At 38.7% G+C, this 27,140-nt stretch overlaps 1 protein-coding gene across 6 annotated transcripts; it reads left to right on the forward strand.

Moving 5' to 3' along the window:
- LOC144036520 (connector enhancer of kinase suppressor of ras 2-like) lies at positions 1 to 26,599 on the forward strand. 6 transcript variants are annotated; one of them, XM_077547221.1, is made up of 22 exons: positions 1 to 555; positions 4,391 to 4,554; positions 6,026 to 6,228; positions 6,315 to 6,420; positions 7,710 to 7,751; positions 7,849 to 7,968; positions 11,113 to 11,172; positions 11,264 to 11,332; positions 15,173 to 15,319; positions 16,041 to 16,174; positions 17,466 to 17,671; positions 17,771 to 17,863; positions 18,948 to 19,177; positions 19,255 to 19,303; positions 19,378 to 19,556; positions 19,636 to 19,709; positions 21,106 to 21,177; positions 21,270 to 21,334; positions 22,648 to 22,748; positions 23,751 to 24,243; positions 25,403 to 25,602; positions 25,682 to 26,599. In XM_077547221.1, exons 1-22 carry the CDS (start codon positions 492 to 494, stop codon positions 25,721 to 25,723), a joined length of 2,913 nt encoding a protein of 970 aa, XP_077403347.1. In that variant the 5' UTR covers positions 1 to 491; the 3' UTR covers positions 25,724 to 26,599. The 6 variants fall into 6 exon arrangements, with proteins under 6 accessions (XP_077403347.1, XP_077403348.1, XP_077403349.1 ...); XM_077547222.1 differs by having other exon boundaries at positions 16,056 to 16,174; XM_077547223.1 differs by having other exon boundaries at positions 6,333 to 6,420.
- The last annotated feature ends 541 nt before the right edge of the window (positions 26,600 to 27,140 follow it).

A 27,140-nucleotide genomic window follows, 5' to 3' on the forward strand; every position in this document is an offset into this window, starting at 1 on the left:
CCCACGCACTTTGCGCGCTGTGGGCTGTGCCTCCTCCATGTCTGTGCAATGTGAGGGAGGATGCTCGCTGGAGGCTTCTTTTGCTCTCAGGAGTCCAACACAAAGTAGCCAGTGGCTTCTCCTCCTCCTCCTCCTCTCCCCGATGCTGCTGCTGGAAGAAGCGAGGTCGTGCAGCATCCCACACCGTCCGCGGAGCCTGACACGCATGACAAGTGAACGAGCTCTTTTGACGGCAGCCAGCAGCACAGGAATGTGCCCAAGTGTGGTCTGCAAACCACATTGAGGAGCTACCGCTTGTTTTCTTTTTTCTTTCAACAATAACCCGCACGGCGCAGAGCAAAGCACAGCTCATGTGATTGTTAGCGCGTGTTACATTTTTGTACCTCTTTTTTTTTTTTTGTTTCATTGCTAGCGGTGTTGTTGGTGGTTTGCAGCTTGGCGGAGCTTGTTTTTCTTTGCTTTTGTCACGCGTGGACAAGACAAACTTGCGCATGGCTCTGGTCATGGAGCCCGTCAGCAAGTGGAGCTCCAGTCAAGTGGTGGACTGGATGAAAGGTAAGATTTAAACATAAATATGCACTACATCGTGGCGCATTGAGTGAATGTGCACCGGGTGTCTCGTGCACAAAGACACTAAACACCTGATGAGCCTCAGATTTGAATTAGAGCGTTTAATCATCTGATCGATTTTTTCCTCCCACCGTGGGGAGCAATAGCCCTTTCAGCCAGCTTGTTCTCTGCCTTACAAATCCTATAGAAGTGTCTCTTAACGATGTAAACAAACCTCTATTGTGTCCTTTTGTTACCGGCGTCTCACTGGAGGAGACCCAGGGGGGGAATCGATTTAGTTTTGTACATAGAGAATTAACCTTTTACTTGAAATTGATCTAAAAATCCCAATGTAGTCAACACTTTGACCCCATTAGCCTTTTATATCAAATGTGCAGCACACTCGTCGTCCAAATGCTCAATAAGAAAGTCATACTGACAACAGGTCATTTTATTAGGTACACCAGCACAATTTCATGATTGAGTCACATAGACGATTAATGCTTCGTTTTGAATGACACAGTCAGAAACGTTTTCTTTAACATGGTCCTGATTATACTGTGGTGGGTGTTATAAAGGGTACCTATTATTTTGACCAGGTACTACATGTGGCTAAGGCTACTTTTGACAGCATGGTGGATGAGGGGTTAATATCTAGGCTATTTATGTTTATGTATACAGGGTGGATCAAAAATAGGGTTGCAGTTACTTCATTATCTGTGTCATCCTCACAATCACATTTAGATGTAAATTATAGAAAATAACACTCAACCTTTATTCTATGCTACTTAATCATTTTCAATTAATACATTTATTTAATTTATATCCCTAGCATATACACCCTACCACAAAGGTGCACTGATGCTAAGACAAAGACATAATGATGATGGTTTAACTTCGAAAAAGGAACTTGCCACCTATAAAACCGCTCACGGACCACTTGGGATTTCTCCTTGACCAAACCAAACATTGAGAATCGTTGTTCTAAAAGTTGATGAAGCCTTGTAGTGCAAGAGAATGAATTACATATGATTGGTTTATAGCTAGAAGTCTTATTTTTCTACAACAACATTGTATTCAAATGCATTCGATGTGTGAGCTGCGTTGTTTTGCTGGGCCACGTGCTCACGTGTTTGACCACACAGCCTCAGGGATGCTTCAAATGATATATACCTTTACTAGCACACACACACCCTCATAACTCTTAAAATGATGGATTTTTTTTTTCCAACAGGCTGTGATGTATTACAGCTATAAGGGTCACACAATACTAATGGTACAAAGTTACAAACGTATGTTTTTGCTTGTGTGATGGCTCGGTTTAAAATACAAACAAAGTCCGATGATGTGATACACGGGATGAGATTATGCGGAGACTAGAGCAGTTTAAACCAAGATGACGTGTAAAGAAATGAAGGGGGGAGAGAATGTTTAGTTTCCCACATGTGACAAGTGGAGCAGTGACGGTTCCAGTGCCCGGGGGCCCAGTAATGGTGATGTAAAGTGAGGGGGAGATGTGGGGGGGGGGGGGGGGGGTGATGGTGGTAAGGGGCCTTCACTCTTGTCCCAGCTTCTGAGGCCTGGCTGCATTTTGCAGTTACTATTCAGCGCCTCCATTATTAGCATAAGGGTCCGTGATGTCACTGGAGGCCAAACAGGGGCGCCCTGTGACCTTCCCACAATCCCACTCTCCACCCCCCTCAAACCATCGTGCTTTGTGTGCGCAAGACGCTTTCTTCCCAGCTGTGACAAAGCCGCTTTAAAGGAGAGAGTCTCATTAGGAGAAGAGAAAAGAATTCCAGCTTTGACTCCTTCTTGGAATACTATGCACCACAAAAGTACTTATTTGATGAAAGTGTGTCACATGCATTTTTCAATGCATGTTTGTTTGGTTTTCTTTTAACGTATGTTTGCGAGGCACGTTTTATGACATACATGACTACATTTCTTACCAATTCTCTCTCTTCCTCACACATTACCACTGATCAATGACTGCCCAAATCCATAACTTAGCATGTTATGTTCCCCTTCGAGTGGTTTAGAGCTGTCTGATAATCTGACTAGCTCGTGAAATGGACAAGAAAATTGATGACAGAGATTATTTACTGTAATCAGCACGCTATCTTTAGAGTGATACTGTCAAACAAGATACTGTATTGCCTTACCAGAGTTTAGAAATTTTCATCTGATTTGGGTAGTTAGATACAATATAGTATAAATTAAATCCATAAATCATATACACTAAATTATGTGAATGCTATTGTGAATTGTTTGTCTATATGTAGCATATTTCTTCAATTTTGTCCTACTACTATGGAAATCCTTGCCAATATGGTACTTATAGTCTCCATGGCAACATGGGGAATACTTCATTGACATAATGAGTTTCAATTAATTTGGTTCAATGGCTGATTAGTTAGGCTTTTACGTTTTGTGCCGACCATGAAACTTCTTTATGTTTCCTTTCTACTGTTTAGCTGCCAGTTCAACTTGGTCTGAAATGCTTGAGCGGCCCTGGACGGAATTGCATGTATTTTGTAAAAAAAAAAAAAAAGTATATGTCTCTTATTAGCATGCCAGTCACTGTCCAGTGACATTTTACCGTGAGCTTTATTAGCATTTTACTCAGGTGTTAATTAAAAACACACTTTCCTGGGTCAATGAGGAATACTTTTCTGCTTGAGCAGAGTTTAATTTGAAAGCCAAAATCACAATCAAAGCTCCAGGAAAATATAATGAATTTAAATTACTGGTACATTAAATTAAAACTGCTACATATAATAAACAACCTCTAAAATTAAAAAAATAGAACATTTATTGAATCTGAGCTGACTTTGTGCATTACATGTCATTCAAAGTAGTAATATAATAGTAAAATAGTTAACCCTATAAAGCCAAACGTATCATATTAAATACAAGACATTTTGAGCCCTCTATTTCATGAGTATAATATTTTTCCCCCTTTAAAAACCTGACGTATATGATCTGACACATGCATTGCACGGATAATCCATTAGAGGGCAGCATCACCCAGCTGATGGCTTTTCCAGCGACCTTGCAATATTGCCCCAATTGGGAAAGGAGAGACACCTATACTTAATAATAGTGGGAAATGTTTTTTCAGATTTTTGGAAATACTAATATGTTTGATACGTCTGTTTATTGTTATAGTTTTGACAGTTATAAATGTACAGATTTAAAGTATTGTGACCGGATGTATCAATTATGACACAAATCAAAAGTCTTTCGTGGAGACTGATTAAAAAAAAATATATATATATTTATTTTTTTTTTTGCTCAAAAAGATCAATAAATACTCAAAGAATCTGAATTTTATTCAGGCTTTATAGGGTTAACAGTCTTAAAAAAATCAAGATCAGGTCTAAAAATCAGGATCATTTAATTCTACAACAACATTTCTAACTTTCAGGAAGTTTTGTGTCCATACCTTGCATAATGCTCTTTTATAAGCATGGAGGCAAACAGACGGCAAATTTTTAACAACAACTGCACCAAAGGATTTAACACCTGCTGCCTCAGTGAAAGATGTAAAAAAAAAAACAAGCTGAGCGCAGACGCTCGGCTCACTTTAGTTCTGTGCTTTTTTTAGTGTCACGCTGAAAAATGGTCCTCAGGTCTGTTGACTAACAGGAATCTGTTGCTTTCCCCCCCCAAAAGGACCAAAGACAAAACAGAATGTGCGCAAAAATGCATAGGAAGCTTTAATGCAGAAATGTTTGCCTGACTTATAGATGCAAAAAAAAAAGAAGAAAAAAAGGTGCTATTGCCAGGCAACAAACAGTTGGCAAGTGTGTGAGTTGGACTTGTTTGCTTCCCTCAGGACTGGATGATTGCCTGCAGCAGTACATCAAGACGTTCGAGAGGGAGAAAGTCGGGGGGGACCAGCTGCTGCGTATCACCCACCAGGAGTTGGAGGACTTGGGAGTGTCCAGGATCGGCCATCAGGAGCTCATACTGGAGGCGGTGGACTTGCTATGCGCGCTGGTGAGTCCAAAATTCCCACACGGCCTCTCCCACACTTGTGTTATTTCAATTGCAACAGCCGCAGAGATGTTGCTGTCTCCATGAGCTTTCACATTTTATGGACAAAATCAGTCAAAATCCAGTAAAACAGCCAGGAGCGAAGGGGGTTGCTTCAGTGAAACTGGCTGGGAGTGAATGAGTTAAGTGCAAGTTGGACATTTAGGGCCTCTAAAAAATGGAAAGTAGTAATTGGTGACAAGAAAGTTTGTTAAAGTCATATAGTGTGTCAGCGAAGAGAAGAAGTTACAGGAAGTCTTTGTCCATCGCGTGTGTATGTTTTTTGCTCTACCGAGTGGCTATTAAAGACTCAAGCTAACAATTGACGGACATCTCGTTATTGCTGGACGTTTGGTGTTTTGACATGTTGTCAAGCGGTGACATGCACACGTCAGCATCGTCACACTTTCAGTAATTTTTTTTGCAACTCAAATGATTTTTAAGCCATTCATTTTTAAGGGTAAAGTAACTTAAGTTGTAAAATCAGTTTAAAATTATGTTAAAGTGTATAGGCATCATTTGTGGGGTGCATTATTTACTCACATTTTACTGTATGCATATGGTTATACCGCTGTATAAATTATTTGGTTAAATATATTTTGCTATTGACTCTTCTTTATTGATCAACAAAACAAATATATGCTTATTGTGGTGCTCAGCCATTTTTTTGTAAAAATCGTTGAAATGTTCTGAGATGTCGGACGTTCGATCATGAGCAGGCTTTCAGATCCACCAAACTGCATGGCTAAGCAGCTAAACAGAACACTTTAGCAACATAGCTAGACTGGTGATTTAGCCTCAACATTTGTCAGCCAATAATGCATAAATCTTGGCGATATACAATAAGTCATGTCTAGAAATGAAGTGCAATTTGGTGCAGATCCAAATTAAGATTGTTAGCTCCTGGCTAAGGCTTCCAGTGCGACTGTCAATCAAGTTGACTTGCTATGAAAACATTGAGTTGTCTTTTGAACCTTAAATGAGTTGCTTGACAGTGACGGTTTATTTTCTTGATTAGGATTTTCATTTATTGTAAGAAGAATAAAGACGAAGATGGCTCCATGTTCGCCCCCCAGAGACACATGGAGAGACAGAATGCTGATTTGAGTGGACTGAGGTCGCAGATGCAATCTGAATGTAAAATCCCCTCATCCTACATCCCTGCACAGGGGCCTTGCTTCAGCTGAAAAGCTTCTTACATAACTGGGATTTACTTTTAAGTCTCCCAGGCACTGCTGTATTAGATATGATTAGTGTCCCTCCTGCCGCGCTCTCCTCGCCCAGGAGGATGCAACAGACTCCCCGAGGCCTGCGGGTCCGCTTTGGCGTGAGGCCTACCAAAGGATTGCCATCACGTGCAGCATGTTCAGACACTGTACAAAAAACGACATCAGACTAAAGAGTCTCACATAAATCTCAATCTGCTCCCCTCTAGAATTATGGACTGGAGACCGAGAATCTCAAGACTCTCTCTCATAAACTCAACGCATCGGCCAAGAACCTGCAGAACTTTATCGCGGGGAGGCGTCGCAGCGGCCACTATGACGGCCGAGCCACTCGTAAGCTACCCAACGACTTCCTTACCTCCGTGGTGGACCTCATCGCCGCTGCCAAAAGCCTTCTGGCATGGCTTGACAGGTGAGATCGCAAGTGCTTCTATGTATGATCGCTTTAAAAACACAAAATAAATCACAAAGGAAAAACCATCTCATGGTTAATTCCAGGTGCTCCTTCTTCTCCAGGTCACCATTTGCTTCTGTGGCCGACTACGGTGTCACCAGGAACAACGTGATCCAGCTGTGTCTGGAGCTCACTACAATTGTACAGCAGGTACATCAACTATGTATTCTAATCATCAATGAATACATATTTAACACCTCATACACTCTTCTTCACACAACAATATAATAGTAATGACCCTTATTTGTGTACAGTCAGTTTCATTCATTGCAAAGTTGTATATGTAGTAATACATGATAGAATATTATAAATTGAAGCGCGGTGTTCAGTTCAACATGACATTACAATAAAAAGGTGGTCAATAATTGAATATCACTATTTTGGAAAAGGATAACATTTTACACAATATCTCTCTACATATCATATAAAGATACAAATTTTGGTGTAAGATGCTCTTCTACCACACCATGATATGAATATAATACAATCCATAATTGTACTGTACATCTTTTCCTTCATAGCTTACAGAGCAGCTTAAAAAAAATGCTTAAAAGATGCTGTGAAAGTACCCTGAATGCACCATTTTGCTTGTGTAGCATTAGCAACTAGCAAGTGTTTAGCGTATGTTATTCTGGTTATTCTGTTGTCCCTAAGCGTCCTTTAAGCTGTTTAATGTAAAACTAAACGCACAACAATGAGAATTACATCCACTATATATTTAAATAGTAAACATCGCTAGCTTAGCGCTGATGCTACAAGCGAAGGAAGGATCCCATTCAAATGCTAACCGGAAGTTAGCATCGACTTCGGGAGTGTTTTTCCTTCAAATAACGAATTTTCTCACACAAATGCTGTAGGAACACATACCCACAGGTAAGATGACTTAACAGGGGGATAATTTTATGCATTATGTGTATTTAAAAAAAAATAATTGCCAGATTAATCAGTATTTTTTAATGCCAAAAATTGGTATCGGTCGGGCCCTAGAATTATGCATGTTCACGCCGTGCTTCCGTGGGTTAGATACTTCCAAACACGTGCATTTTAGATTCAGTCAAATTGTCAATGTGAATGGCTGTGTTTTATGTTTAATGAGGACAAGCGCCACAGAAAATTGGCGGATGGATAAATAATGACAAACCCATTAGCTCGTGCTGCACCGAGAGATCATTAGCTAATCACATTCATAATAGTTTGCTGATTACCTGCAGTTAGAGAACCTTGATCAAAATAAGTGAGAGACTGGTTCGAGAAATGCCTCCGCACTAGTGGTGATTCATTTGTTTTGTGTTGGTGCGTGTCTGTGTGGGAGTGTTGGAGGTTAGAGGTGCCAAGCTGCTTGCTTTTCTGCTTATATCCTCCTACAGCCAAAATGCCAATAATAACCCATTTGGACGCATTCTCTTGTGGTAACACGGCTCTTTTAATGTTCCCCATAGGATAGCTCTGTATATGAAACAGAGAACAAAATCCTTCATGTGGTGAGTGGCAGAGTTAATTTCACATATTCCCATGTAAATAAAAAGCATCCCACACACACTCCATCGTCACTTTTGAACCCCGCTTTGTCCTCCGCAGTGTAAAACTCTATCTGACGTGTGCGACCACATTATCTCTCTATCGTCGGATCCGATGGTGTCGCAGGCTGCACATCTGGAGGTGGTGCAGCTGGCCAACATCAAATCCACTGAGGGATTGGTAAGTCCTCACTATTTATTTGAAGATTGTGTTTATGTCATCGGAGAAACTTGTCTTCTTTGCACGCACAAATGACAGCGGTTTAATTTTCCTTACAACATCACAGTGTTAAATTCTTCTCCCCAGGTGTGATGATATAAACACGTTTGATGAAAATAAGCGACCAAAACAGTAAAGTACAAATCTATTAATAATGCTGGGTGATGGCAAAGCATACTAATTACACTCAATGCCACAGCATGACACTTGATTCATATAAAGCATGTACAACTTTCAAGCATGCTCACTCACTGCCAAAAGACGTTCGCCACTGACTTTTCTGGATTTCTTCTTTGCACCTTTACATGATTTACTCTTTACACTGTCAAAAAAAAAAAGTGATACATTTGTACCTTTAAGGTTTCATTAGCTCGTTATTCCGAAAATACCCTCAAGAGTAGACATATTGTACCCCGTAGTTTTGAGACCCATATGTACCCTTGGTAGGTATTGGTATATATTGCACAGTACTCAAATAGGGCTGCGTATCAATTCTGATTTCCTCAATCGATTCAATTTTGATTCAAAAGAGTTCAGTTCGATTCGATTTAGATTTTTTGCTGATCAGTGTTACACAAACATTGACATCAGCAAGGATGAGATGAAAGCATTTTTATAACTGTAATTCAATAATTGTTAATATAATTTTAAAAGATTCTCAATTGTTTTAAAGTGCAATAAATCAAGTCTTTCATTGTAAGAAAATACTTTTAAATTCATGTGAACAGTAAATTTCAAGAAAATTGGCCTTTAAAATTCAATTTATGAGAAAAAGAGATATTAAAATTTTAAATAAACGTTTCATGAATCGATATCAGGCTCGTAAAGGAAAATCGTTTTGATATCGATAATTAGATTTTTTTTAAACACAGCCCTAGTTGATTTTGCAATATGCTTTTGGTCAATTCTTTCATAAATATAAGAACAACCATTATGAATTCACGTGAACAGTAAATTTCAAGAAAACAGAAAGATACAAAAAAATTGACCATTAAAATTAAATTTTCTTCTGAATTTATGGGAAAAAGAGATATTAAAATTTTAAATTAACACTTATATGCTTCGGGTCATTGTCCATCTGCACTGTGAAGCGCCATCCATTAGGCTCAATATAAACAGATAATATCAGATATAGCATGACTTCACATTTTACCAGTGAGCCTGTGAACACTGCTGACCTCACCGTCATCCAAAAACTAGGTTTTGCTGCGCTCATGGGCATGTGAGTCAGCTAATGCAATTCAAAGAATGGGTCACTCATGTTAATATTGAGGGGGGGGGGGGGGGTGTTATGCTTCAACACATACTTGTAAGTGGATCTCCTTTGTGACAGAAATTGGGTTATGCAGCAAAGACAACACACTCGAACCATCAACAGTTAGTGGGACACTGACCCACACTGCAGCACGAGTGTCCCAGCTTGGGGCCACAACCGAAGTCTCCAACCCCCATGAACACTAGCAAGGGCCAATGCAAATTCTCTCATCCGTTCACAGAACACTGGGCCCAGTGGCCTAAAAATAAACCTCTTACAGTCCTCTTGAAGACCAGCATGCTGCTACTGTTTATATGTGCGAGTGTTCACGTGCGGTCACGCACATCTGCGTGGTTGTGTGAGTGTCGGCGAGTATGTGCGTGTTTGGGTGTTTGTCATGCACTTCTGACCCCTTTTAGTCAAAGCTTTCAGTTTGATGTGTTTCTACAACAAGATAAATAATCCGCCATGTTTGATTCAATCTGCCATGTGTCCCAACAGAACACGGAATCAATTTGAGATCTGCCTGATACATTTATATAATGATTAGTGATAGACCAATATGTTTGTTTTTTTTCAACGGCGATACCGATTATTACGATAACCGATATTTCATGCCGGATATTAATTTTCAGTACAAGAGAAAATATTATCGGCAGAATTAAAATATATATATATATTTTTTTTAATCTTAATCGTACAAAGAATTGGCAGCTTTGTTTAAAAATTATAACAAAAAAATGCAGGGAGCTTTTATGGTCATCAGCATGAGTTGAGCAAAATTAAAAACTAAGCAGGTAAATCATTTCCTAAAGTTTCCTACTGGAGATAAAGTTTTCCAAAATGTCAACATCATTTCTTAATTTTATTATTTATTTTTTATTTTTAAGAATGAAGTGTAGCGAATTCTCAATGCTAGCATCATTTTTTTTTTAAATATGAAATTTAAATAAATCCATAAATAAAAAGTTTCCTGTATCACACTGAGCAACAAATGCATGCAAATGTATCTAATTTGGGATTTTCGTCAGGGTTTGTAAAAGGTTTCAAAAGATCTTCATAGACAATAAAAAAAAAAAACGTCTGTGAACATTTTACAAAACCCAAAATTTTGCTACGTTCGCAAGCTTTTCACCGCTACCAGCTTTATCGTCCTTCAGATTCGTAAAAAGGCCAATGCAGATATTTGTCAAAATGGCAACTATCGCATCGATCTATCCCTAATAACTAGGGATGTAACGATAACGGCAATATCATGATATCGCGATATTAAAAGCAGCGCATCTGTTAAAAAAGTCGGACCGATTTCCATTTGTGCAGTTTTAGCACCCTCTGGTGGCTATTTTTTAGTGCAGTTTAACGTTCGCAAGGCATGTTTTGGCCCTTCCATGTTTAAAATCCACGCTAATGGTCAGATGAAGGGGAACATAATATGCTTGTGAACCGAGCCAATATGTTGAGCAACTCAATGTGTGCTTGCTTTAGCAAGTAAGTGCCTCAATATATATATTATATTTATGTATCTTTTATAAATAATGTTTATAATATTTTTCATTGTTGTAATGTACAAAAGCACAATATTGTGTTTTTTTTTTAGTATGAGCTCTTTTTTTTTTTTTTTACAATATTGTGACTTTTTTGTGTCACCAACCTCCCCACAAAATCGTGATAATTACCGTATCGTGATAATACCGCATTTCGTTACATCCCTACTAATAACTGTCTTGAAGGTCTATTTGACATGCTGAAATATTTCCAACTGTTAACCCGAAAATCTTCTACAAATGTGAGCTGGTGAAATCCACCTTGCATCATAGTTTGCTCTATTTTTTTTCCCCCTTTTACCACAGGGCATGTATATCAAGTCAACATATGACGGTTTGCATGTCATCACTGGGACAACAGAGGGAGTAAGTGCAATCCCTTTTTGTGTTTTTGTAAGATTTGCGTTTGTATTGTCACTCTAATTATCACTCTTCATTTTTTTTTGTTTTTTTTTAGTCTCCAGCTGACCGCTGTAAGAAAATTCATGCTGGAGATGAAGTCATTCAAGTCAATCATCAGACAGTGGTAAAGATTGGTTTTATTATTTATTTATAACCTAAAATAGAAGATTAGTCTGTAATGAAGGTGCCGATGTTTCACTTTCTGCCTATGTATTAGAAAAGGGAAGTACGCACATTCAGTTTTTTTTTTAATGATGAAATCTTTGTTTGTTACTATTAAAAAAACTAATGTAAAGCACAGCCCATAGAATTAAAATTGAAAATAATTTAGCTACGGTACAGGAAACACCCACTGGCCACAACATTAGGCACACTAGCACCATTAAAAAAAAAGAAAGAATCTCAGTATTATGCACCTGATATTTTGTCAGCGAAAGACTTGTCACTTTTTCTATATTAACACATTTTTGTAGCATATGCACATGGGGTGAAACCTGTCAGTGTGACTCTTTTGAAAGCTGTTTGTAATATTTTAGCTATATCATTAGCTACACAAAAGTGCAATTTTACACCACTGCAATCACAGTAATAAGCATATTGAATAGCTCTGATGGTTTTAGTCCAATTCAATTATTATTAGTTGTTGTTGCTATTGTTGTCAAGGTATTCTGTATTGGATCTCGTTAGATTGTGAAATACGTTATTGTGGCCATGTATGCATTAATTCGAATGTACATTTGGCTGGCTGCATCAAAACATTCAATTTGTCCTACTTACGCAACCTCTTTCCCAAAAGGCCATTTCACTTTCTGAGGGCCATGCAAATTGTGGGTTTGATATTTTGAGGCTGAGTTTTGTTTTTGTTTTTTTAAAGAATTGCATGGCAGGCAATTCAAATGGTCTCGTATATGGCCCACGGGCTGTATATTTCTCACCTGTGCTCACATCAGCCTTTTTAATCTCTTTACTGTCTGCTCTTTATGCGTTACATTTCACTATAGCTGTTACAACTGGAAGTGTGCAGCGAATATGACGACCCAAAAATCTATTGGAAAATAATTGCTACTTGAGTGTATGTGTGCAACAAAATGTCGTGCAATTATGTGCCAGAGGCAAGTTACCTCACCCACTCAATGCAGCATGTTTATTTATTTTATCTTATTTTTTTCAAAATCCACTTCCTTTGTTGTCAAGACTCTTTTCATGTGGTGGAAAAGAATGAGAGACGCGCACTTCTCTAAGAAAATGACAACAACAAAAACCCAACAACCTCATAGCAACCGGCCTATTCATGGCAGTTAAAGTGATGGGAAAGTGCAGGTGTAATTAGTAAATGCCATGGAGCCTGAATCTGGGCAATGTTTTTTGTATTTGTTGTTGGCTTTGCAAAAGTCTGTTTGTTTGTATTTGGAGGGTTCTCAAAAACATTGCCCAGAGAGAAAAAAAAGTGAATCTGAAGCTTTGTGCACAATGGTTTTAACGATTCTAAAATAGCTATTATGCGTCTCCTTAACCACTTGCTCAGTGACAATAACAGTAAGCACTGTTTCAGACATTTCACTTTTGGTAAAATGTCACTAAAGTGGAAACGATTCTTCGGATAGTAATGCTAAGGTTTGACTCCCTGCGCAGACAAACATCAGCGAGAACAAGATTTAAATGTGTATTTTTTTGTGTAAACCAGATATGATTGGCTAAAAGGTTGTTACATCTTTGTTCATCCACCATTCGGATAAAAGAAAAACGCTGCCACGTGATAAACTTTAAACTAAAATTGTGATCACACAGTGTAAAACTGTCAAATATGCTTCTGTCTTTAGCAAAAACTAGGACAATGTGTCGGCATTAAATACCTCAAGGCATCAGTGTTGATGTCCTCAAACACTTCTATCACAATTATGTGACACATTTATAAGCATCATGCTTTCTGTATGAAACTGGACAGGAATTATGCAAAATTAGACCTTTAAAAAAAACAAATCTATTTTTTTACTTTGAACAATTGATGTTATGGACCTCCACTGCCAAATACTGTAGCAAGCTTTGTGTTCTTTATCTGTCCCCTTTGCACTCTTTCTGTGTGAGGACTTCTCTGCAGTGACTGTCAAGATGAAAAATGACTTGGATTGTGACAAAGTAATTGCTTGGTTAGTGCTTAAAAAGTTTCCCAGGCTTGCTCAAAATACACAATCGGCCCAATTGTATTAAACACATTGTATTATTACAAGTGCACTGTGTCTCCAACAGGCAAATATTTGCTGGCATATTTGGAACACCAGGAAAAAGTATTTCACCGAGAAGGAGTGCTTTTTTTCCTTTTTTTTTTAACGCTGAACATCACCAAACTGGGTTAAATTTTATTTACAAGGAGTGTAGCTGTTTGTAACCTCGAGGCTTAGCACGACTTGACAGAACCTTCAGAATGATGACACGGGAGGCGTGTAAGCTGCTTCGCGGCCTCCAGTGTTGTATTTAACATGGGGATCCTCATCAACATGAATAACTGAGGATGCTCGCTTTGCTTGCTCTGCATACCCATCATGAGTCACGTGTGATATTTTCATAATTACCATATAAGAAATACAGGGATTGGCAACTTAAATGCTGGAGGGGGCACAATTTTTTTCATCAGTGCTACTGGGGCCACACATTTCTTAACCAGATGTGTGACAAAAATACCCGCTCTTAATATGTCATATTTGATGATGATAATAATGAGAAGAAATTTGTAAATTTTTTCACAAAAATCATCTCACTCAAAATTTTAATATGATTCGGTGGTGCTACCGTATGTATGTTTTTGCCGCATATCATTCAAAATCCGCAAAAAAAATAGTAGGCCTACTCTCATTGTGGTATTGGACAGTAGTATAACTAAAACATGCCTGCTATCTAGTGGTGATTGGTGATATTACAACTTAAAACATCAGTCGATACCTGCATATTCGACACCTTAGGATTTGCATATACATTTTTTTCAGTATGTTTTCATATTTTCGTTTTTTTTTTAATTGCAAAATAATTTCGCAACTTTCCCCCATTTTGGGGATAATTTTGTTTAAAGGAAATTTTAGTTACTTTTTTTTATTTTTTTATTAATCAAGTGGCTGTGAGTTGCCCATTCCAGTCATTTTTCCCACTCAACCAGCAAATCAAAAATATTGATAATACTATATGTAAAAAATATATATTATAAAAAACATTATAAAATTGTAATATCCATTCATCAATTTTTTATAGTACTTGTCCTTATTAGGGTTGTGGAGGAGCTGGAGCCTATTCCAGCCGACTTTGGACAAGAGATGGGGTTAACAATATAATAAAGTAGAACTATTACTTTAAAAAAATGTTACAAAAAAAGAAAAAAAGGCGTGATAGTACAATTTTTTTTTTTAGGATTGAAATTCCTTGGAGTACGGTACTCTGAGCCTTTTTGTGATTGTACACCTTAAATTCTGTTTGGCAAAAAAGTGAGAAGAATAAAAATAATGTCTCTAAATATTTTAGCAATGCCATAATAATCATGTAAAGTCCAATCCACTAAGGAGGGGTACTACATGTGAAAATAATATTACAGAGCTTTTGTATTTGCATTTGTCCATCTGTTTGTTAGCGGGCTACTTCCTGCTTAATGGAGGATGGGGAACAGACGGAGGTGCCGAAATGAGTCTGGGGGTTGCACAGTTCCAGTGGTATTATATTGATTCACATGGTTAGGATATAATGAAATAGAATTGGTTGCTCCTTCACGCAACACTCCTCTGCAGAGTTTTCTGTATTAATTTGTGTAAACCTGCTCCTAAATCTCCTAGTCATGTTTTACTGCAAAGAAGGCTCATAAAAATACAGCTAGACTTTTTCACAATTAACACTTTTAGAAGGAATGAATAACGAAAAAACCTGACACCTGTGATTGTCGTCATGTATTCAAGCCAGTTTGCATTGTGCTATTATTGTCCGCTAGGTGGGCTGGCAACTGAAAAACTTGGTGAACCTCCTCCGTGGGGACCCGGCGGGCGTGACCCTGACGTTGAAGAAACGCCCACAGAGCACGCTCACCTCCACTCCGGCTCTGCTCAAGAACATGCGGTGGAAACCTTTGGCGCTGCAAGTATGACTACTCGGCTGCTTTTAACCCCCACAAATGTGCTGAATGTGAGTGCATTGTGTTAGAAATAAGTCTGCAGGGACAGTCCAAAAACATGCAAATGTAGAGCACAATGGATTCACACCAGGCCTAAATGGCATCTGTTGTCCTACTTTGTACACTTGCTTTATTAGGAATATGTGCCAATGCCACAATGGGTACAAATGAGAGCGATGTGTGTTTTTGTAGTTTAGTCATTCTTTGAAGCACAGAGCACAGAAAACGCCCCCCCCCACCCCCACCCCTCCCCCGAGGCCCTAAAAAGCTACAGTACATTTCATTTCTCAGTTTCCACCCCCTTCACTGCATCACAATCCTCTTTTTAAAAGAGAGAAAATCAGAAATAGAATAATGTAATGTTTGATTGTAAGAACGTTTATTTTGCAGATTTTTCAGGGCCGGAAAGGCAATTTTGTGTTACAAATGACAGATTTATTGTTGCTTTGTGCTGATTTGTATTCATAGGGATGATTAAACTAGCCAACTCGTGTGGTCTGTAGTATCTAAAATATGGAGCGCTGTTCATTTGACTCATCCGCTCATTCAAATGATGCTGTCGACTGCTCGGTCACTCACTCCATGTAACTGTGACTTTCTCTTCTTTTTTTTTTTTTGTCTTCCTGCCTTACTTACTTCCACACACGTGCATGCATTCACTTCCACACATTCACTCACTCACACGCAGCCACTGTTCCCTCAGAGCCCCGGCAGCAGCGTCGCCACACCTACCAGCACTTTAAGCACTCCGTCTCGGAGAGGAAGCTGCGCCCTGCAGGATCTTTACATCCCGCCTCCTCCAGAGGAACCGTACACACCCAGGTATTTGATTTTCAAGGGTGAAGGGAATTACAAACTGTTTAAAATTATCGCTTTTTTTTTTTTTTTACCTCAAAATCCTCGTATTTGAATATTGGGCGTGTACATTTTTTTTTTAGATCCACCATATATTTATGAATACATAACTCTTATCAAAATAACGTTAATATCTCCATAGAGGCTGAATATCCAGATCATGTTTGCGATGGCCAGTGAGCGTATGTTAATGCAAGCAAATAAAATCAACAACACATCAGTGATTTTCATGTTCCATCATGAGCATGAAGATGAACACTGGCAAACAAGTGAGTGTGTGTTGGGGGGGGGGGGGGGGGTACATGTGTCCAGATGGTTGCGAGTTCTGTGACAAACAAAGCATGACGTATGATTATGACATGTTGCTGATCTGCAATGAATGAATTGCTCCTTTTTTTCTGTCCTGGGAGAACTTTTGATTAACGGCGTTCGCTGAGGTCAAAGCAGTATTGAAGATGTTCATGTTGTGGCTCCCTTACAGATGTAAGATTAAGAATACAGTATAAAGTATTCCGTAAGAAGCCCTTTAAAGTCATTATGGATCCTGCATCCTCGGCTATGAATTAGAATCATATGATTTCTCACGGCCTATCAGCAAAGAAAATAATAATAATAATAATAATTGTCATAAGGATAAAAACAAATTTAAAAATCCTGCCTCTCACTTAAAGTCAGCTGGGATAGGCTTTATTTCATCTTTAACCCCAAATAGATATGATAGATAGAATAGTGTTTCCTAATCAGTGTGCTGTGAGACAAAAGGTTGCTGGAAAATATCAGATTCACTTATTTGGGCCCAAAATTATTATTATTATTATTATTATTACGAGTAGTATTATTTTCTTAAATAAAATAAAAAAAAACCTATACATACATATTATATATAAAATCTAGGGATGTTCGATACCACTTGAAATTTTGGTACCGAATACAATTCCTGGTGTTGGTACTCGCCCATCCCTAATAAAAGCGCAACTAAAATGTAGCTTTTTTGCTAACAAACTTGCTCTAAAAACTAATTAAAAATAACTGTATTCAAAAGAAAAGCAACTATAATGAAAAATCCAAAACTGGCAGAAATAGTCAATTCTCCTCCACTTAATCTGGGTTTCCAGTTTTTGTGACATCTTTAGATCGTTAGTGTGCTACAAGACAAAATTACAACATCAAGTTTTTCTGTCTTGAACTATTAATTGCTAATATGCCATTTTTTGTCTTCTTCTCTTCATCTCCAATGTCTTGCAACCTTTCTCCGCAGAGATGACAAAAGCAGTCTCCAGCGCGATGACCCCCAGTCCGACCACGTCCATCACAGCAAGCGCTCCGACTCACCAAATTCCTACCTGGACCAGGAGTGTCGGCGTCAATTCCCCCTGGTGGAGGATGACTCCATTCTCTACTGTTACGAGTACGACCAGAACCAAGAAGTGTCGTCTGTCCGCAGGGGGAGCACGCCCACCTACAGTAAGACTTTGCTGCAATCATCATGACATGTTTTGAGGGGGCGGGGCTTGGGGGTGTGTGCTGCAATTTATTGAAGTTCCCTGTGCCTCGTGATCCCAGGCAGACTCAGGCCCATCTCCATGCCGCTGGAATACAACTGGGCGGGAGATGAGGAAGAGAACCTGGCCAAGCTGAAGAGAGAGAGCAGGCGAGGTGGGTGGGAGAATGAGAAAATAGGGGAGGGGGCTGACAGAGAGGAGCAGAGGGAGCTGATGTGAGTGGGAGGAGATCTCCTAATATCCTCGCCGCTTTTCACATCTCACAGCGGAAGGATGAGCTGGCCTGTCACAAGCGCAAACACGCCGGATATCGCATCCTTCCTCCATCCTTTCCATATGTTCGTCAGCCATCGCTTGCACGCTATCGTCCTCACTCTCAGTGTTGCTTGTTGCCGATTGGATGGGGAAAAGTGCGCGGTTGCTCCGGCAACTGTTACATACCCTCCCGAGTTATTCATGTTTCATCGGAGACAAGGTGACAAACAGAGCGGGACGAGACTGATGTGCTTTATTTTGGTCTCAAAGGCAAAATTTGTTTCTTCTGGGGATGCTACTGACATCTTTTTAACTTTGCGCTTTTCTTGAAAAGCGATAGTCTTATATTTATCTACAAGAGACGCTATTACTAGCTTTGCAGATTTCCTGCCTGGCAACAGCTTTTCTTCACAACATGGTCATAGCATTAGGGACAGTTGCATACTCTTGTAAGAATTAAAGTCAACCTTAAACATTTCTTGACAATAATATGTTATATGTGACCTCACTAGTCTAAACATGACATTTTGATTATGATTACATTTGTGGAATATGAGTTATGAAGCAAAATCCAGCCGTTTTGATCCATTTCAGGGGGGGCGGCCATTTTGCCACTTGCTGTGGACTGAAGATGACATCACAGTTGCTCAGGGTTCAGACAATCACAGCTCACCTGTTTTCTGAAGCTGAGCCGTGATTGGTTGTTACCTGAGACCTAAGTGGCCGCCTTCTGATATTGATAAAAACTGCAGTATTTTGCTGCTCATATTCCACTACTGCAATATAACGAGAATACTGTATTTAGACTAGTGGGGCTGCATAGAACATGTTATAGAAATATTTTTTTGGACGATACAAAAACTACATTTCCCATCGTTCCCCGAGTCCTACCCAAAACGTTCTTCTACTATTAGTTTCTGCTACTACTTTTACATTTACCCTTTAGATGCCATTCGTCGTCTTACCTGTATTTGTTTTTGAAGTTCAGCAGATGTCCACATTGCAGTTCTTTCAACCTGCAGAAAATTCACTACTGCGTTTTGCAAGCGAAGACAAAGTCCCCGGGGGAGAGTTCCTGCTGGGCCGCAGCCTGAGTCACAGTCGGCGGAAGCTGGAGAGGGGAAGCAGCCCCACTCACTACACGCTCATCCCGGCCCTCCAGATGGAAGTTTCCCTGTCTACGTCCAGCTCCGACTCGGCCTCCCTCTACCATGTTAGAGCCCCATCCACTTGTTAGGGTCATCATCAAAAGTGTAGTATGTGGCCTCACGCTTCTATTTGACTTTGCAGGTGTTTGAGCGATCCTCGCTGCTGTCAAGGTCAAAGAAGAAGAGTAAAGGTAAGCCGTGAGAGAAGAAACGTGTTTTTCTCTGCTCGCTCTCATGTGTTTTTTTTTTTCTTTCTGTGGTACAGTCGGAAGCCCATTGGCCTCCATCAGCAAGCGACGGATCTCCTGCCGGGACTTGGGTCAGGGGGACTGTGAAGGCTGGCTGTGGAAGAAGAAGGACGCCAAAAGCTATTTTTCTCAAAAGTGGAAGAAGTACTGGTTCATTCTGAAAGACACGTGTCTGTACTGGTACATGAACGAGGAGGTGAATAGAAAGATTTGAAGAGTTTTAAAGGTATCAGTTCAAGTGCTTGTTTATTAAAAAAAATATATATTTTTCACAGGATGAGAAAGCTGAAGGCTTTGTCAACCTTCCAGAGTTTAAGATCGATCGTGCTACGGAATGCAGGAGAAAGTTGTGAGTCATGCTTTTCTTGATTTACATTTGATTCCCCCCCAAAAAAAGCAAAAGTGGAAACTGATACTTTTGGCTTAGCTCAACTCAATGTGCACAATTTGTGACCCCTGCAGTCACACCCCACTTAAGCCCGGTACACATCTTACTCATTACATGATTTAGAGAATCATTTTGTTATTAATGACATTTCAATGTCAAATTGCTTGTTTTTTCAGTTTTTTTTTACAATCCTGCCACATATTTCACTTAATTCTGTACCACGAGGAACTTCAGCCAGGTGGTGCCTTTCGTCCAAACACTCGGGTACTACGTAAAAGGAGTACATAGATAGTAGGGGTGGGAAATCTTTGAATGTCTCACGATTCGATTCCGATTTTTTGGGGGTGTGCGATTCGATTCAGAATCGATTTTCAATTGAGAACGATTTTTTGCTTCAAAATGATTTGATTGACTGATTTTTGCTTTAATTTATAGATGTTCAAGGAATCGTAATGATCTATTCCAGTCTGACTCGCTAATGCTAATTAGTGCTCTACTCGCGGCACTTTTAAAACTCAAAACAAAAACAACTTTTATTGGAATAACTTGATCGTGACTTTTTCCTTCTACTCTCTAATGTGGCTACAACTTAACAGTGTATCAGACCGCGTGGAACCACACCGCCCCTAAGTGGCCAAATCGGGTACTACACGAACAGCGCTTCCAATAAAGGCACACACAAACAAAGGGAAGACAGTATAAAATAATTTAAATAAAATCGATTTTGGGACATTTAAAATCGATTCTGAATCGTACTAAATGAGAATCGATTTTTTTGGGCACACCCCTAATAGATAGTGGAAGAAGAAGGACTTAGCAGTAGAGTCTGGAGGGTTTTCAAGTAGGACTACTGATGCCATTTTACAATTGCATGTTAGCTTAGCTACAATATGCTAACAAAGTGTTGTCATTCACGTTTCCCTTTCCCAACATGAAAAATGTACAGTATGGTGTTGTATGCCTATTAACTAGAGTGGGAATTATTTACATTCTTGGGTGGAGTGTATTTTAGGAGCAAATTCCGAAGATCTACATTTGTGTTCTTATAAGCACTAAAATGTACAAACAAAATTTCGCCCTTCAATTTTACTCCATAAGAGAGGCAAAATATTTCATTCAGCTGTCAGTATGATGGCAAACTACACCTATGATATTAATTGGGCTATAAATATTCACTGACACGTCCCCATTTTGCACCCACTTGATGTGACAAAAGCACTTCTGCTGTTCTGTCTCAACTGCGTCTGAGATCATGTGCCAGGTTTCTCATCTCATTCATATGCTAATGTCTCCTATACAGTATACGCCTGTTCTTTTGCGCTCACATTTTAAAATATTCATTTGGCTTCAATTTCAGCGCTTTTAAGGCTTGCCATTCCAAGATAAAGACTTTCTACTTTGCGGCAGAAAATGTAGACGACATGTCCCGGTGAGTTAATGAGTCTGACAGATGTAGTATTTAACTGCTTAATGGGTTTGAGTCATAACTTGGTTGTCCGCCAACACTTCTCCGTCCCACAGGTGGCTGAGTCGTCTCAGCATGGCTGTGGCAGGCTTCTGTGAGCAGGACAAAATTCACGATCAAGGCAAGTAGCGTTGATACTGGAGTCAAAAAGCAGCATTTGTTATTTCATCTACAGGAAGTGAACATTTATCTTCTCCCCTCTTTTGCACAAGATGTGTCCATTCATTAAGAAGTGAGCATGACTCACAATCTTCATATTTACAGTATGTGGCACATTTCAAAATACTCAAAGAAAAAAATGTAGTTACTTTATTGTTTACTTCCTTTAAACAGTAACTTACTGATTATTTGCGTAAAATGCAACCTAGTTATTACTTGCTTTAAAATGTAACTAATTTAGATTACTCTAAAAGTTACATTGAGCAGATTCCAACAACCCATCTTAATATAAAAATGATACCCGCTTTTGCCACTTATTAATTGGAAGTGCGTAATTAATGACATTATTAATTATTGCTTATTAATTAATAAATAATTATTATTTATTATTATTTAAAAAAAATCTAGACTTCACTAAACAAAAACCTATTTTTTATAATAATAAAGGCAGTCTTTTTTACTTGGCTTATTTAACTGTTAATGTAGTAATTTCAAAATTTAGGATTTATAATGTACATTGTTTATAAGATTAAATTTGGGACCTCATGCGGTTCAATCTGGTGTGACTGAATACATACTGCAGAGATCCTTATTTATTTATTTATTTTTAACGTAGTCCTATTGAAGCTATGTAGATAAATGTGTACAATAAATCTTAATATATATTTTTTAGCTGACACAAACTCAAAATCACTTTTGCATACAATTGAATGTACTTTTTGAATTGTTGTATCAGCGAAGCAGTTGAAAGGATCTGACTCATGCAGGATAGTCAACTGGAAACACTTTCTCAATTTCAAAATCCAATTAGATGCAAAGCCTTGGCTTTATGTCGCACACAAATGCTCATTTTAAGGGCAGACGACGTCATTTATTTTTTTCTCTCTTCCAAATGGACCGGAAATCCTGTACTTCATCATGGTTCTATTTCAAGGAGCCTGTGTAGGAGCCAATCAATGGTGGTGTGTGGGTGAACTGGTCTGTCATTTGATTTCTCAAGCTCTTACGTCATGTCAAATGAAGACTCATAACGCCTGCAGAGGACATCACAGGGCATTCGCACATTTTTGAATTCTTTGCACTCTTAAGTAGACCTCAAAAATCACACCTACAACGCTGCTCATTCTGACTGCATCTCAGAGGCAAAACTGCTTCCTGTGCAAGTCTGTCATTTATTACTGCATGACTATTAGAAATCATTTTGAGGTTGTTAGTATTACATTTCATTTCATTTCATTTGCATGGTTTGGTTTTCTTGTATTTGTCCATAAATAGATTACTGGAGTGAGAGTGACCATGAGGACATGGACATGACCTCCATGAACAAACAGGATAGTCCACCGCCACCCTATGACACTTATCCAAGAGCATCATCGGTAAGTTTTATATTAAAAAGATGGTGTGGCACCCAAAACACTGTAAAATGTCAAAATGAGTGCATTCATGTGGAGTTAATTTGAAGTTCCTTTGATTAATCACCGCCCCTTACTTGGAAAGCCGCAACGCAGCAGATACATCCAGGTCAAAATTGAGAAATATTAAATGTGTAGAATTTCATAAGTTACATCATGTTAAAGATGAAATAACTCTTAATATGAAAAAGAAAAATGCACTGAGCTGTAATGTCTTACAAATGCAATTATGCCATCTAGTGGCAGAAAAATGACCTCAACACAAATCAATATCACATTGTTTTTTTTATAGTACATCTTTTTAATTTTAACTCAATTTTATGAATTAATATGAATTATTATTATGTATCAATGACTAAAAGATGCAGCCATATTTCTATTAGTTTAACATTTCTTCCACTTTAATGTTAACAAAAGTATGACTTTTTTTTTACATTTTATTGTACATTTAGAACAGATTCACTATTGAAGTCTTGCGATTAATTACGATAAAATATTTTAATCGCCTGACACCCCTGAATCGAGAGAAAGTAAAGTAAAGTAAAGTAAAGTGAACATTAGAAGGAGAAAACTTTTGCATCCTAACGTAACGAGAAACTTTCTCGTGAGGATGAGAAAGTAGTCCATTGCATGCTAGCACGGGAGACCCTATAACTACATTTTCTACAATGTTCTTTCAGATTCCTTTTCTTATAATGAAGAACATAAATAGTTACTTGTTGCTAGGCAGAATTCATTTAGCACAATTGCGTCATTCATCAGTAACTGTCACATCTATTTATGTATACATTGAAAGAATTTGTTAGTAAGCGAGTGAATCAAAAACAAAGTAAGTAAAGATTGTGTAAAATGTGACAAAAGTGACCCTTTTTTCATATTTAAAAAATAAAAATAATTATGAGTATGTTTAGCCCCGATTCTATTTTTAGCTGCTTGACCTCTAGTTGCTTCACCTTTTGCATTTAGGTGAGCCCCTTCCTGGAACCCAAACGCGGTCATTTCTCCTCATCCGACACATTCCAGTCACGTTCCTCTCATGAGGATTACCACTCGGAGCCTCAGGAAGGCGGCGGCGGCAGCAACAATGGCGGCATCTCCCCCGGGCAGAAGACCAGCAGCCACCGAAACTCCTGGCAAGACCAGATGGAGAGCAGCGCCAGAATGCACTTCCTGCAGGCGTATCCCGTGGAAGAGCCGCTGCTATCTGATGACAGGGAACAAATGGCCATGGAGTATCGCAGGCAGTCCACGCTGCCTGCGCAGCGTAGCCTTCTACAAGAACAATACCGAGCCTTGCCCCTGCCCGTCAGGTCCAGTTTCGATTCGGAGGCGGGGGGGAAACCTCGCAGCTTCACGCTACCCCGAGACAGCGGCCTCCACGCCATCCTGGCAGGCAGCCCCGGCGCGTCAGATGAGAGAGCGCCTCGACACTACCAGCTGGAGCGGCCCAGAGAAATAGGTTCGATACCTTAAGACAGTTTTTCCCAATTTTGGTTGAGCCGAGGCACAAAAAAAAAATCTTATGGAACACCACCAAACGAAAATAGCACCAAAAATATACAACTTAAATAATTGTGATTTTTGTCTCAATATTACTATTATTTATAACTGAACGTATGGTGTTCCACAGGGTTCAATTCTGAGGCCTCTGCTGTTTCCATTTAATCTGCTGCCTTGCTCCTAAGTGTGATGGAATTTCATGGTTTACTTGATACACATTTGTCCGAGCAGTCCACTGGCTCTTAAACAACACCCCCCCCCCCCCTCTGCTTTTTTGTTTTCAACCCCCCTTTCGCTCCACCTCCATCGAGATGTCACAGTGCCTTCCGGCCACGTCTGGATGCTGCAGCCAGGATGAATCCTCTCAGCCATGTTAATGTTGAACAGTGAACAGGATAAAGAAACAAGCTTGAAGGCCCTTTCTCCTTGTCCTCATTTATCTTTTGCTCTTATGTTCACTCCTTTTTGCGGGCATGGGAGGACAAACAACATGGAGGACCAAAAATGGCAAAATAAAAATAAAAAATATATTTATAAGTGAAAAATACAAACAGAAATAATAAATATAATTCAAAAATTTAATATAGCAAATTAATAGAAATGAAAATAAAAACAACTAAAATATTTATTCATGAATAAATACAAGTAAAAATGTTTTTTTTTTTTAAATGAGACTCAAAAATTAAAAAATCAAATTACAAAATGTGAAAATAAATACAAAAATAAATATATAAATAGATTTAAATATCAACAAATAAATAAAAATGCTCTGCTGTACTTTTATTTTATTTTTTTAATTTAGGTTTGTTGCTTTTATTCCCGTTTATATATACTTTTTGTATGTCATTTTGTAATGTAATTTTGTACCTTTTGAACGTTATTGTTTTACACCCGTTTTTATTTATTTATTTATTTATTTATAGCTTCTAAGTGTAATAGCAGTGTCTTGCCATCAGAGGGCAACAAATGTTCACATACAACATACAACCAATAATTTCTCCTTAACTGGAACTGAATATCGTCTCTAAATATCTGCTGTCTTCCTCCTTCACTATTGATACTAGGTATCAGCCCATGGGGAAAAAAATAACATATTGGTCTATCTCTATTCTCTGAAGGGCGTGGACGAGACTTGAGGCTGCAATCGGACTCTGTGGGGGATTTGTATCGCGCCCTGGAGCACACCAGTCTGTCCACCTCAGCTGACCACCGGTCAACCAGCCGCCTGGAGTACAAGCGCTCTTTTGTCCGCAGGGTTAACGACCCCTTGCTGAACGACAAGCTTCACCGCCTCCGCATCCTCCACAGTTCTCTCAACGTACTGACACATAACTCAGCCATACTTTCTCAATTCCGCTCGATAATGCTTAATTAACGTGCGTTTCATTTTCTTTCAGAATGTCCCCGACACAAACCGCTCGTTGGGCTTTTTAGACTAATACGTGGAAACACTCTACTCGGGGGGCCCTGCTGGAGATAAAAAGGCAACAGAGAACTTCATTTTCCTTCCTCCTTTTTTTCCACCCGTCTCCCCTTTCAAGCACTTTTACTAAGTTACTCCCTCACATGCTTTCTGTCTTTTTAATGATGAGAACATTTCTTAACAGTGGAGCACTGGTTTGAACTGGTTGAGAGAGAGAGAAAAAGAAAACGCACTTTGTGTCCCTGTCATGGACTTGATGGAGAGCTTCTTCACTCACATGCATGGCCGTTTCCCGTCACTTTTGCTGGAGTTATGCGCAGCTGATCACATCAGATTGACTATTTTGGATGTACACTCATTTTGTTACGTGCATAATTATTTATCGATATTAAGTAAGTATGATGTTGCTACACACATCTTGGGGATATGTGCTGGAATACAAATAGTAAATCAAGTGCTGTGCCTCAGTGATTGTGAATGTACATTGTACTTTTTCCAAGAAGAATGAGAGATGGCGGTGAACATGTCACACTTGGCAATAAGGAAATTGTATTGTAAAATATAAAAGGGGGTGGTCACAATAGTTGTCTATTTTTGTATGCATGCAGTCTTTTCAGTTGTGGCACAAAAATTATTTATTTTTTTTTTCTAAGTGTTTTATTTGGAGAATACTGCCTCAACCTCAAGATTTATTTTGAAAAGCTAATTTCACTACAGAAGAGATGAGGAGTAATCGTATTTATTAAGTGTTTCATGTACAAGCATGTTTTGTAATATTGTACTAAAACACATTACCATGCCATTTAACTGCACACGTGCGCCATGTTGCCATATTGTAGCTGCAATACTTTTATTTAACGATGGAAATAAAGTATGGCGTGGGCACACAAAAGATGCGTTTTTCTCATAAAGTTGCTATTTTTAGATACTAGCCACACACGGGAGCTCAGAATAGGATGTATCAGTAGATAATGTTTTAGTCCCCTAAATCAACACATTTTTTTTTTTTTACCCTATGATATTTATTTAAATGATTTATCAATTATTTATTTATAATTGTACTTTGACCTAAAAAAAATTGGTCATCGTTCCCCATTGAAATGAATGGAAAGTGCCATCAATTCAACATTTATTTTTATTTTATTTTTTTATATATAAAAAATAGCACTCTCTAATATAGTACTTCATTAAAAACATAAAATAATGACATAATTGAAAAGATTTTTATTTTTTTAACATCACTGCAACAGACACTGTCCTTCTGGTGGGCCATGTGGGAGCAGTTTAATACAGATGATGATACCATGACAGAGCCGAGGAGCAGAGGATAAAGAATACATGCACCATTATCAATTGTTACATCATCATTATTATTATTATGTATCCTTATACAAAAATATTCAGTCAGGTAGGGTCTCATTGTCCTAATTTAC

The sequence above is a fragment of the Vanacampus margaritifer genome, chromosome 16 (assembly GCF_051991255.1).
Source record: "Vanacampus margaritifer isolate UIUO_Vmar chromosome 16, RoL_Vmar_1.0, whole genome shotgun sequence".
Lineage (NCBI taxonomy): Eukaryota > Metazoa > Chordata > Actinopteri > Syngnathiformes > Syngnathidae > Vanacampus > Vanacampus margaritifer.